We start from the raw sequence: 13,734 nt of genomic DNA on the forward strand, positions 1-13,734 counted from the left end.
CATGATTTGGGGAAATAAAATACATCTAATCACGATTTTTATAAAAATTGTGATTGTGTTTTAAAATGCTATTTAAAATATAGCACCAGGCTTGCGGTGCTTGTTTGTGATTATCAATATGACTCAAATAAAAAAAAAATACTAAATAAAACAAACTAATATTTGGCTGTAAAAATCAAGTATTTAAAAAAATACAAATAAAGAATGATAATATAACAAATACATATATTTGTCAATTTCTCCATTTGCAAACTTAATTTGACGGAAAAAAGGCAGGGTTTTAATGCAGCCATATTGCGATTTTGATTTATTTTAATTAATCATGCAGCCCTGTAAAAAAATAAAAAAATAAAACTATAATAAATTACATTAACACTTTTTGATTTTGCTTTAAAATGTTTGCTTTAAAATTACTGTAAGATAATAAGAAATGCAAAATATGAAATATTACAATTGTAATATTTCACACACAAAAAACAAGACAACAAAAATTAACAATTCAGAAAAAAGAAATCATGTTTTTAAAAGTACAACTGAATTTCTTTACTTTCAAATGTTACACCGAACTTATTTTTGATGGGAAAACCGCTGGGTTTTTATGCACTTATTCATATTAGCGATTTCGTAACAAAAAAAAAAAAAGGTGAATTCATTTATATATAAGATTTAAATATAATACTTTGAACATGCATATGTTGACCTAAACTTAATGTTGAAAAAACAAAAACAAATATGTCAACTACCCTTTTGCATTTTACAGCTTGTATTTTACATTCTTTTACATGCATGTTTGTTAACAATGAAGCATTTAGTATCACTGGCAGCTGTAAACCACCAATCAGAAGCGAAGAGGAGAAGCAGCAAAGCCGATTGGCCGATTGACGTGAGGAATCTGGCTCGAATCCCAAAAGTCTAAACGTTCTGCTCGCGCACCGACTCTATAAGTGACTGGACAAGCAAACACGCTTTTACTTTAAAGGGGTCACATGATGATGTAATCATGTCAGAAACTTGTATTAGTTTCAATTAAAACTCTTTTTGGACTGCAGTGAAAGTTACAGTCTGTTTTCATCATTCAATAAACTCAGAAGATCAAGTCTTCCCCTTTAATCCACTCACTATAGACAGCAGCGCACAAGCCTGAAGAGGAACGAACAGATGCGTTTGAGACTTTTGCATTGGAGCCGGTGGAGAGCCTGACGGGGTCATGTTCTTACCGGACGGTGCCGTAGCCCTATGCATTTCACTAGAAGGGGCACTTTCCGTTTCGCACCTGGTCTTTCTCAGATGGAAACCCTTTCGAATGTCCGCCAGGAGATGATCGATGATGCAGCCGTCGTCCTGCGGCACAGGCCCTCTCCTGACTGCACACACAAACACGTTTGTTATGGTTGGGGGAACATATGGAAGCTTGTTTCCACCACAGAACAAAAGCAAAAGAAAAACACGGAAAAACAGAATTATGACTCAATTGACCGTTCGCGAAGACCCGCCCCCTTTAGTTACTGTTGCTATGTCCGACAAGCCACGCCTCTCTCTCACACACACACACACACACAATGTTCTCACGCAGTGAAACACACATTGCGGAGCAGAGAGGACACTGACAACACACTGAGACAGCACACACCAGGGTACTTTTGATATGAAACAAAGTCTCACCCTTGGTCATTTTTTAAAGAAATGTAAACAATAAATAGCGTTTTGTGTCTCTTTAATGAGTCTGACAGATCGCTCAGTTAAAGCCGCTCGTGAACCGATCTCCTCTTCCTTCTAGTTCATTTATAGCATCAAATAAACATGAATGAACATCAGAAGGAATGTTGTTTTAACCGCGGAAAGACGTCAGTACTCTCCGTTTCTCAAGTTCAAATCCTCCATCGTTAATCTACTAACTCTCCTGACTGCTTTGGCGGACAAAAATGGTGGATTATGATTGGTCAGATCGCCTGTCAATCAAACTCCCTGCGAAGGGTCAAATCAGACGTTTTTTCGCAATCCCAACGTTTTTTTCCCCTCTCGGAATTCTGAGTTTACATCTCGAAATTCATTTTTTTGTTTCCATCACATAGTAATTTATAATTTTATAATAATAAAAAATTATTTTAATATCTCAAACTTCCGACAATTTTCTCACAGTGGATTTTTTCTCTCTCTCACAACTCTGAGAAAGTCACAAATAAATTACCTTTTTGTATTTTTTATTTCATGGTGGAAATATGTATCCAGAAAAGCTTATTTAGTAATTATTAGCTTTTTTGGGGGTTGCAAAGACTAGAAGTGAATGTATAACATCTGCTCCCATTACCGGTTCTTGAACACCTGTATTCTTCCACCGCTGAGACTGAAGAACACACTCAATCTACAGCGTCACAGCAGAGTAAATGATGTCTGGTCTGAACGCCATGACATAATACAAACACAATAAATGGACATGCGTTGGCTAATTAGATGAACGACTCACTTATCTTCCCATCTTCCCCCTTCTGTCTCTTGGAGTCGTCCTCCGCCAGCTGCTGCTTTCTTTTCTCGGCTTTGGCAGCTTGTTCTTTACGGATCTTGTTTTCCTACAGGAAGGAAGAGTTTAATTGGTGCTCAGGTAATTTCATGATGTCTGTGTCAGGAACAAGCCACTGAAGTCACAGACCTTTAAGGCTTTGAGGAAGAGCTGGCGGAAGGTCTTGAGGGTGCTGAAGAGTTCATCCAGCGAGAGCTGAACCACGTCTTCACAGAGATACTGAGCCAGGTCACCTTTCCTGCTGTCGATGTTGGTAAAGCGCTCCTCCAGAGCTTTACACGCCACCAGGTTCCTCTACAGAGACATCAGGAAAGAGCATGATGACAGACTCTGCACATTCATATAGTTAGAAACGATAGCAAGTTATGATTTGTTGAATAGATTACATTTTTATTTATTTATATTAAAATAGAAAGCAATATACAGTATTCACAATTTCATATTTTAATTTATTAAAGTTCCCTGTGGTGAAAATCCAGCTTTTAATGTTGTTTATATGTCTATTAATGTGCTTTAAGACAAAGCATGTGTAAATTCATAAGTCGACACCATTGCTGAGTATTTCCTCCTTAAAACTGCAGTGAACCAAAGACAGTCTCAAAAAAAAAAAAAAAAAAAAAAAAACACGCTGGTGTTTCTGACGTCACAAGCATGTAGCCAATCCCGTCACTTGTGGGCTCAGCTCAGAGATCCACTGGTTGACGATCACACGTTGATCTGATTGGTTACAAGGTAGTTTGTGACGTCAGAAACACCAGCGATTTCAAAGCGTGTTTTTGAGACTGTCTTTGGTTCACTGCAGTTTTAAGGAGGAAATACTCAGCAATGGTGTCGACTTATGAATTACACATGGTTTGTGTTAAAGCATATTAAAAACACCACATACACACATAAACATTAAAAGCGTGATTTTCACCACAGAGAGACTTTAAAAAATGTCATTTTGATTACCAAAGATGAGTTTTAAGGGATAAAATTAACTGCAGTGGGACTATTTTATATATATATATACTATTTTATTTAATATATTACATAAACTGTAATATATATATAAATAAATAAATAAATAAATAAAAGTGTTTCTACCTCAATAACCCCTAAAAACTGCTCCTTGACGTCCTCAACTGATGAAGACACCTTTTTTCCTGCATCTTTTAGTCTTTTTAGAAGATTATTTGTTTCTGCCTGAATCGACTCCAGATTTACGCTGAAAGAACAAACACACACACACAAAGCAGCAGTTGAGACTGAAATGACAGCGCTGATCTCGTGACACACACACACTCTCAGAGAACAACGGTTGTGTTACCCGGCCGCTTTCTCACAGGCCTCGATGTCTTCTGGAAGGTTCAGCAGCTCTGGGTGGTTTAACTCGGCTTCCTGGAAATCACAAGACGCAGAGATTCACAACAAAGCCCAGTGTGAGCGGAGCAGCAGTACAGGATGCCATTTAACAGGAATAGTTCCTCAAAATAAGGGTAATTTACTTTGCTCTCGTGTCATTCTGACCTCATAAAAGAGTTCATACTGCCAAGCTCAAACAAGGACACACACAAAGATCAAATCACTTGCTAATATATCATTACTAATATAAACCAACACCAAATTGAACATTACTGCGCTTGTGACAATACATGTTATTTAAATTACAGCTGTCCAGCTATTATTATTATTATTTTATTTTTTTTAAATCTAATTACAAGATGTGCCGATTAATTAATTGCACATCAAATTTGGCTGAGAAATAACACACCAAAAGATCATCTTAAGTCTTTAGAAAGAAATGTTTTATTTGATTTAACATAGAATTGATTACACATTAACTTTCAGGCTTCAACAGCCATGAGGGCGATGAGGACAATTTTCACCTTTAATGGTTTTTTAAATATATTATTTTTATTTTATTTATGAAATTATACTCTAAATATGAAACTAAAACTGCCAGTAGGTGGCAGCAAATATCTAAATGAGTAAGTCATTGAATCATTCATTCATTCGATTCGTTCAAACGGCTGATTCGTTCAGGAATTAAGTAAATGGCTCCCTTTATGAATGAGTCATTGATTCACACGATTGATTCGCTCAAAATGAGGATTGATTCAGAAGTGAAACATCGCTGTGCGCTGCTCTGGCTTTATAGGTAATACTTTTCTAGACAAAATTAAGCAAAAACAGACGATATTGTGTCTAAATTAACACCATATTAAATGTATTGAACTGCTGTGTACAATAAACATCACATTTGCACGAGAACAGCACTCGTGTGATACTCCGTAACTATAGGCTCTATCATATGATATTTTTTGCCCTGATATCTTGAATTTTAAGGTCATTCTAACTGTATTCTTTTTTTTTATTTTTTTTATTTGGGGTCATAGAGCATATTACATTCAAGTAGAATACGTTTTAACCCCTCTAACTGTATTCTATAAGCTTCAACTAATTAAATTAACGTGTTAAATGGACAGACCTAATTTGTCTTATATCTGCTGTACCTCCAGGATGTGATGCAAGAGGGTGATGCGACTCTTGTTTGCTTTGGTTTCAGTGAGTTTCAACAGGGAACTAATCTTGAATCCCTCAGCGTTTCCTGTGTGACTTCCCTGGCAAAAAGGAAAAAAATAATAATTCACAAAAATGGAACTAAGACACTAAATACAGAAAACAGAGAGTATCCAAGGTGATATGGGCATTACAGCCACAGACTCTTCTGCCCAGAGACACACAACATAGTCCAAGTTTACATTTCAATCAAAGGCTACAGATGCAGGCAATCACTGATGCATGACCTTCAGATTTAATGTACACATTTAATATTCATCTAAACTGGGCAATAATTAATTCTATGAACATAAAACTCTTTAAAGTGCCCCATTATGCTATTTTTAAGACTCCTAGTCTTGTTTTGGAGTCCCTTAAACAGGTTCACATGCATCCAAGATCAAAAACACTTTATTGTCCTCATAATCTCCACTACAGCATCAGCTCTTTTCTCTCAGTGTCTGAAACGCTTCCATCAAGGATTCAGTCTCTCTAAGCTCCGCCTCTCTGAGCTGCTCGGCTCTGATTGGTCAGAAACCAAACGCTCATTATCATATCTGAATCTCAGCTCTTGACACACAGTGATACGGACAGTAACGATGGCGTGGGTTTTACCGTATCAGTCTCAGAAAACAGCGTCTTCTCGACATGAACACGAGCCAAACTCTTCCAGTCTCAGATACACTACAGTGTTTGAGGGCGGGGCCAAGAGACGCTGTTCAGCCAATCAAGACCAGAGGCTAACATTATGCTAATTAGTTACAAACCTACGCAGGTTCAGCAGGAAGTGAGACTGGAATTACTGACGACTCGTTTCAGGCAGTTCAGAAACGATTCTTTCTTTTACGAGACAATAACTCAATATGCAGAGCCTTTACATTCACAATCAGCGCTATTACACAGATATATACGAAGATATATTTGAAAAAGCACAATAGGGCACTTTAACTGCGTTCTTCTTACATAGTTGAGGAAGTTTCCAACATCAAGGATGAGCTTGCAGAAACTAGGCAGCAGTGAACTTTTCCTGAGACCTGCGGGACGACACACACTTCACATTTTAACCCTGTGTGCGCTTAGAAATACAGTAAACATTAAACAATAATGTGAAACTTATTAACAAATGCATTGACTGCAACATTTAATATGAACATCTCATGTGTAAATATGATGCATGACGATCTCACTGAATGTTTCGGATCTCGAGATGTTAATATAAACTGCACCTTGACTGTTGTATTAGACATTTAAAACATTATGAACGTTTGTCAAGTCACCACATTTATTTCTAAAGCGCTTTATAAAATACAGATTGTGTCAAAGCAGCTTCACATTAATAAATGGGAAGATAACTGTTAAATGTTGCAGATTTCATCAATTATGAAACGAGTTCAAATCAGCTGTAAAGCAGCTTTACACAAGACAACACTCATTCAGATCAATTCAGTTTCTGCTCTCATCTGATCAAAAGATGCAATCAAATCACTAATATTACTGAATATTAATAGTCTTTTGAGCCTTAATTTACTTGACACACACACACACACACTCACTTTCACAGGCCGCCTCCACCAGCTCGACCTTCGGCTTCAGGATTTCGAGCACCGACAGCGTCTCCTCGCACAGTAACATGCATTCAATCCTCAGCTGGTAACTGTAATGGTTACATAAAGACAAACTCAAGTCTCAACTAGAAAGTAAAGTCAGTCAGGAAAAAAACGTTTAAATTTGCTTGTCAAAGCCTTGACTGAAACTGTATACGCTTCCTAGCATGTTTTAAACAATTTCTACACAGTTAGCAAAGAACTTCAGTTTGACGTGGTTGTGGCTTTAAAGCTCTAGGTCGGAGATACTGTTTAAATTCAGTCACAGAAGAAAAAGAAACCCTGTCTAAGCTTATTAATCAAGCCAACATCATCATAACAACAATAACAACTGCCTCATGCATAATACTGGAAGTGTGAATTTGAAACACTTCAGTACGTGGTGATTTTCACGCATCTTTACCAGGGTACAGCCAGCAATAAGAGGTAAAAGCGGTCCACATTGGCCAGTTTGTCTGGATCTCCTTGAAAGGATTTTAAGTTGTCAATCTGGAGAAGTAGAAGAAATAAAGTTACAAATGCAAAACACTTAACTAACCATGACCAGAGTGGACTGCATATGTAAATTATGCAAATGAAGCTCAGAAGGACAGTTCAGGGGGGGTTGTACTGTAAATTGATCAATAGATATATTAAAGTGCCCATATTATGGTTATGATATTACCTTCATGTAGGGTGTAAAAAAAGCAGTTTGTGAATGTAAATGGTCAAAGATAAATGGAGTTTTTGTCTCCTAAAATTAAGAAGCGTCTCTTAGCCCCGCCCTCAAACACTGTAGTGTATCTGAGACTGGAAGAGTTTGGCTCGTGTTGTTCATGTCGAGAAGACGCTGTTTTCTGCTAACAAAGCAAGTCCAAAAACGGTAAAACCCACGCCATCGTTACTGTACAAATCACTGTATATCAAGAGCTGAGATTCAGATATGATAATGAGCGTTTGGTTTCTGACCAATCAGAGCAGAGCAGCTCTGAGAGAGGCGGAGCTTAGAGAGACTGAATCCTTGATCGAGATTATGTCGAGATTATGAGGACAATAAAGTGTTTTTGACCTTGGATAGCCATTATGTTAAGACAGTGTCTTAACTAGTATAACCAACTAGCAGTTAGTTTGGGGTAATCAGTCTTACTGTTCGGTATCAGTGTACGCATTTATGTAACTAACTTAAAGTTATGAACAGTCTTGAAGAAAAAAAAAAATTGGATGACTAACTTGTAAGACTAGTCTTAGTGGTTCATGCAACTCACACTGTTGTAGGAGACTTTAAAACAAAACTAGAAGTCTTAAATAAAAAAAATAAAAAATAAAAAAAACATAATATGGGCACTTTAAACATTTCCAGTGGACAAAAAAACAAAAAACAAAGATTGTGAGCCTTGTTTTCATTCGCATCAAGGTCTATGAATGTGAAATACTTGTGAATTGTCATTTCGATTGTGCATTTTATTGGGAAGTACCTCATGTTTCTCCGGAAGCAGTTTCACGAGTTGTTTCAAAGACTCAACGTCAAATTTGGAACAATCTCCTTTCTGCAGCATCGCCACAAACTCTTCATAAGAGCTGTTTGGGAGGGAATCAAATATCTTAAACGTCTGGCCACAATAATCTTAGAAACACACACCAATGATGAGTCAGAAACGTCCGATCTTACCACTTAAACTGCTTCAGAAATATATTCAGGTTCAGATTCTTCTTGGCGTCAATAAAGGAAATCTGAGAAACAGAAGAAAATAAATAAATAAACAAAAATAATCAATGAATGTTTTTCATGACATTAAAATCGACCCCTTTAGTTTAGTTCATGTTTCTGCTCTGATTGTGAACGTTTCATCAGGGATGATTCAATCTAAAACAGGGATTCACAAACTTGTTCATCGGCCGAAACCATTTGAGCTGTTTTTTATTTTGGTTTTACATTTGTAAGGTTTTATTATTAGCTTTTAAAATCAACTCATGAACTGGAGCAAGGCTGCATTTATTTGATCGAAAATACAGTAAAAACTAAAATATTATTCTAATGTAAATCAGTGTAACAAGTGTAATTTATTCCTGTGATCAAAGCTGAATTTTCAGCATCATTACTCCAGTCTTCAGTGTCACAAACGTTATACACTACGATTAAAAAACTTTAGGGTTAGAAAGAAAGTTAGAAATGAATACTCTTGTTTATCAAGGACACATTAAATGTATCAAAAGTGACAGTAAAGACATTTATAAATGTTACAAAAGATTCTATTTCAAATAAATGCTGTTCTTTTGATCTTTCTATTTATCAAAGAATCCTGAAAAAGTTTACCACAAAAATCTGAACCGTTTTCAACATTGATAATCAAATGTTTCTTGATCATCGAATCATCATATCAGAGTGATTTATGAAGGATCATGTGACACTGAAGACTGGAGTAATGATGCTGAACATTCAGCTTTGATCACATGAAATAAATTACACTTTACTAGATATTCACATAGAAAACAGATGATTTACATTATAATAATATTTTACAGTTTTTACTATATTTTTGATCAAATAAACGCAGCCTTGATGAGCAGAAGAGACTCTCAAAAACATTTTAAAAAATGTGACCGCCAGTGAACGCATTTGTCAGGTGTTTTTATCCAGTGTGACTTGAAATATTTCCCTCAGTTCATGCATTCCCTGAAATGAACTCGTGACCTGCGCTCTACTATTGGGGCTTCAGCTGCGAGATGTATTTGCATTAAACTTCAAACCTCTTTTGGTTCTTTCTTGACAGGACCGTCTGGGCCCTTGTCTTTGGGTTCAGCCACTGGCAGACAGAAGAGCTGCTCAATGCTGCTGTAGTTCGGCTCCAGGGGCGAGTCATTCGGGACGGCCGCCCACATTGAAGGACCGTCTACTTGGAAGAACGAAAAACAAGCACGCTCTCAGACATGTGCAAACTAGCTTCAGATGTCCCACGTACAGACACGTCAACTGCACTGCACATAAATAATTCTTTTAAACACATAAAGAGTTTGCTGGAGGCCGTTAAACCAGCCATGAGCAGAAATGTAAACTCTGAAATAATCAGCACTTTTGGACAGACAGAAACTAATGCTGTAAAACAATTAATTGCATCCAAAATAAAAGTTTGTGTTTACATAAATGTGTGTGTGTGTGTATATATATATGTGTGTGTATATATAGGTGTGTGTATATATATATATATATATATATATGTGTGTGTGTATATATATTATATATATACACACACACTATAAATATTTTATATATAACACATTTTCCTTAATGATCCATGCATGTGTATTTATATATACAAAATAATTATACACAGAACACAAACGCATTATGTAAACACATATTTCTGCTAATTTCTTCTGTGTTCACTACAGCCACATCAATCTCTATTATTATCATTACTAACTACTAAACTAATTCTGCTCATAAAACGGCCCATTAAAAACCCATCAAACTGTGGTTAGTCACTTTACAGGTCTATTCTTGCCTAAATATGCTGTTATTGGCTGCAAACTGGATCTTTAAACTTGATTTAATACTGATAATCAAAAGTCTGGCTATAAGCAGTGTTATTGAAATAGCATTAGTTAACAATAATAACCCTGGCTATTGCATTATACATTTTCATGCATTTTAAGCAATGCATTTTTTCAGCTCATGCGTTCTAGTCAAACCCAGACCGGTTGGGTTTTCTCCCAGACATGCTGGAGGAGTCTCACCAGTAAGCGCTCTGGAGTTGAGTTTCTGCCAGTTGAGTTTCTTCATCCTGAGGGAGGGGTGAGGGCCGCTCTTCACCGGTGCGCTGTAGTATTGACCAATCGGGTTAAACGTCTTTGCCACGATCACGTCGCTCATACCAGGAGGAGGAGGTGGAGGCGGTGGGGCACCCATTCCTGGGAGAGGAGGAGGAGGTGGAGGACCTGCAGAACCCATTCCTGGAAGAGGAGGCGGTGGAGGTGGCGCACCCATGCCAGGTAAAGGTGGAGGAGGAGGTGGCACACCCATGCCAGGTAAAGGTGGAGGAGGTGGTGGACCTGCAGAACCCATTCCTGGAAGAGGAGGCGGTGGAGGTGGAAGCATCCGTGATCCTGGTAAAGGAGGAGGTGGTGGTGGAGGAGGAGGAGGTGGAGTTGGAAGCATCCCGACTCCTGGTAAAGGTGGAGGTGGAGGAGGTCCAGCTCCTGTTTTGTGAGGCACTGCTGAGAGTGGAGGAGGTGATGGTGGAGGAGTAGATGAGGTCTTTGTGGGGGTGCGCTGTGGTTCTTGGTTGTCGGTTGATCTGCAAGAACACTCCGGTTTCTCATTCTTCGCCTCAGTCTGAACGGCTTGATTCTTTCTCTTGTAACCGTTCACCTCAGAAGAACTTTTGGGCGCTTCCTTCGCGAAGACGAGACGCTGCAGAATCTTCTCACACGAATCCATCTCAGCTGAACGGAGAGAACAAGAAAACCTCATCAGCACATCACTGGCCAATATCAAATCTACAGACAAAACACAACTAAGACTTACAATAAATAAATAATGAATACATAAAATAAATGAATACATAAATGAGGAAATTAAGTAAACAAGCAAGTAAATATGCAAGTAAATAAATAATCAACTAAATGTATATGTAAATATATAGTATCTAAAATATATAATGCAAGTATAGATATAATTATAGATATTCAAATAAGTAAATCTATATGTAAAATAAGCACATGAACAAGCAAATAACCAAGCAAGTAAATAAGTAAATTAATATGTAAACAAGTAAATCTACGAATAAATATAAGCAAATAAACAAGTATATGTAAATAAGCAAGTAAATAAATGTGTAAGTTAATATGTAAATAAGTAAACAAATAAGCAAGTATTTAAATAATGTGTAAATAAACAAATTACGCTAATAAGTAAATTAATATGTAGATAAGAAAATCTATAAATAAATAAATAAATAAATAAATACGCAATTGAACAAGTAAATATGTTAAAACAATTAGCAAGTAAATATATAAGTAAAAAAACAAACAAGTGTATGTATAAGTAAATAAATAAAATAAGCAAATAACTTAGTTTATATGTAAATAGGCAAGTAAACTACTATGTTTAACCAAGAAAATAAGTAATTAAGCAAGAAAATAAGAAAGTTAATTATATTAAACGTAAATGAGCAAGTAAATGTAAATAAATATATAATTAAAAATAAATCAAAGCAGCAAGTAAATGTATATGTAAATAAGCAAGTTCCCCTTAATTTGAAAAGCTGTGATGACGACAGCCCATGACATCATTTGTACAGCTGAGATAAATGACATTTCTGATCAAACCTAGAGACATGCCTCATATAAAACTGTGCACAATTCACAGGCCAAACTCAAAGAGTGCCAATCAACAGGTCAGAGTTTCCTGACAGAATCATCACGTCACGGGAAACTCACAGCTCTGAGCGATCAGTGTGGCTCGGTTCGCCAGCGACTCCAGCGCCTGCCAGATATCCACTCGCTCGGGACCCAGAAGCAGCAGCGCTTGTATTATAGACAACAGCTGAAGCGATGACGGGAAACTGCTCACCTGCACACACACACACACACACACACACACACACACACACACACACACACGTTACTGATCCAGGTGTGGCTTCCAGAGAAACCAGTGAGAATCACCATAAAACACAGTGCTCACCTTATTAAAGAGAGATGTGAAGACTTCTTGATGGTTGCTCATGTCGATTCCTCCATAAAGCCTCAGGAGCTCGTCCTCATCCTCAGCCATGGCCTCTTCAAACGCCTCGCACTGGATGATCAAGTCTTCATCGTCCTCTTCTCTAAAACACACACACACCATGCACTGTGCTATAACAAATCCACATGAGTTTCATTTCATGTTTAATTTCCTGTTGCACATTCGAATGAAACTCACCTGAGCTTTGTCAGAAGGTGAAGCAGTTGTAATCCTGGTGAACGAAAATAAATGTAGTATCCATAAATAATGCTCACAAACATCTAAAGCTCTGTGTTGGAAAGCTCAGGTCTGAGTTGTGTTAAAACACACAAAACAGGAGGCGGAGCTAGTGTAATATACAGGTGAGCACAATTAAGGCTTGATCACTTCTGTTTGCTACTGCATACTATGCATACTATTTTTGCAGTAAGCAATATGTATATCGTGCACAATAGGTCATATAATAATGTAGCGTACTACTATCCGAATGCATGGATATTACAAGCTGTTTCACATGCTATTTCTAAATAAATAACAGGCAGCATTCAGTGTACACTGTGCAGTAAGTAGTATGCTAGTATTCTATAAGATTAGGGTTATAGGGCTGTGTACTAAAAAGCATTCTTCTATACTACTCATACTATTTTTGCAGTATGCATTATGTATACCGTGCACAATAACTTGCACACCCAAAATGTGCAATATAATAATGTAGCATACTACTGTCTGAATGCATGCATGCTGTTTCACATGCTATTTTTAATAAATAACAGGCAGCATTCAGTACAATGCACTCAGTGCAATAAGTAGTATGCTATAATATTACGGTTATTGGGCTGTGTTATAAATAGCAATAATCTCGTATTATATTTGCAGTATGTATATCGTGCACAATAGGTCGCACACCAATAGCTATTCAGTTGGTTGAAATGCTCAATATACAATAAGAAACAACAATTTTAAAGGGATACTCCACTTTAAAATGAAAATTCTGTCATCATATACTCAGCCTCATGTTGTTTCAATCCTTTATGAGTTTCTTTCTTCTGCTGAACAGAAAGGAAGATATTTAGAAGAATATCAGTAACCAGACAGTTTCTGGTCTCATTGACTTCCATAGTATATATTTTTTCCCACTATGGAAGTCAATGAGACCAGAAACTGTCTGGTTACTGATATTATTCTAAATATCTTCCTTTCTGTTCAGCAGAAGAAAGAAACTCATAAAGGATTGAAACAACATGAGGCTGAGTATTATGATAGAATTTTCATTTTAAAGTGGAGTATCCCTTTAACACACTTTACACGTTAAGTGATCCGACTGCAATTTAGATAAAAAACAAACAAACATTTATTTGACTCTAAAT

The 13,734-nt window shown here is 36.9% G+C and overlaps 1 protein-coding gene across 11 annotated transcripts in view; it reads right to left on the bottom strand.

The window, feature by feature from the left end:
• The window catches only part of LOC311280989 (inverted formin-2), a 37,620-nt gene that overhangs the window by 3,686 nt on the left and 20,200 nt on the right, over positions 1-13,734 (bottom strand). For 4 of the 11 annotated variants that reach the window (XM_084393608.1, XM_084393604.1, XM_084393607.1 and 1 more), the window contains exons 5-20: positions 12,566-12,599; positions 12,329-12,470; positions 12,082-12,214; positions 10,378-11,085; positions 9,391-9,536; positions 8,312-8,373; positions 8,118-8,220; positions 7,067-7,152; positions 6,613-6,713; positions 6,023-6,093; positions 5,014-5,121; positions 3,828-3,898; positions 3,605-3,725; positions 2,648-2,812; positions 2,465-2,567; positions 1,218-1,364 (exon numbers count right to left, since the gene is read on the bottom strand). In XM_084393608.1, the coding sequence (XP_084249734.1) occupies positions 1,218-1,364; positions 2,465-2,567; positions 2,648-2,812; positions 3,605-3,725; positions 3,828-3,898; positions 5,014-5,121; positions 6,023-6,093; positions 6,613-6,713; positions 7,067-7,152; positions 8,118-8,220; positions 8,312-8,373; positions 9,391-9,536; positions 10,378-11,085; positions 12,082-12,214; positions 12,329-12,470; positions 12,566-12,599 (2,301 nt within the window). The remainder of the gene's footprint in view (positions 1-1,217; positions 1,365-2,464; positions 2,568-2,647; positions 2,813-3,604; positions 3,726-3,827; positions 3,899-5,013; positions 5,122-6,022; positions 6,094-6,612; positions 6,714-7,066; positions 7,153-8,117; positions 8,221-8,311; positions 8,374-9,390; positions 9,537-10,377; positions 11,086-12,081; positions 12,215-12,328; positions 12,471-12,565; positions 12,600-13,734) is intronic. The other 7 variants (XR_014625759.1, XM_084393602.1, XM_084393609.1 and 4 more) reach the window with 3 other exon arrangements.

The sequence above is a fragment of the Rutilus rutilus genome, assembly GCF_951802725.1.
Source record: "Rutilus rutilus genome assembly, chromosome: 21".
Classification (NCBI taxonomy): Eukaryota; Metazoa; Chordata; class Actinopteri; order Cypriniformes; family Leuciscidae; genus Rutilus; species Rutilus rutilus.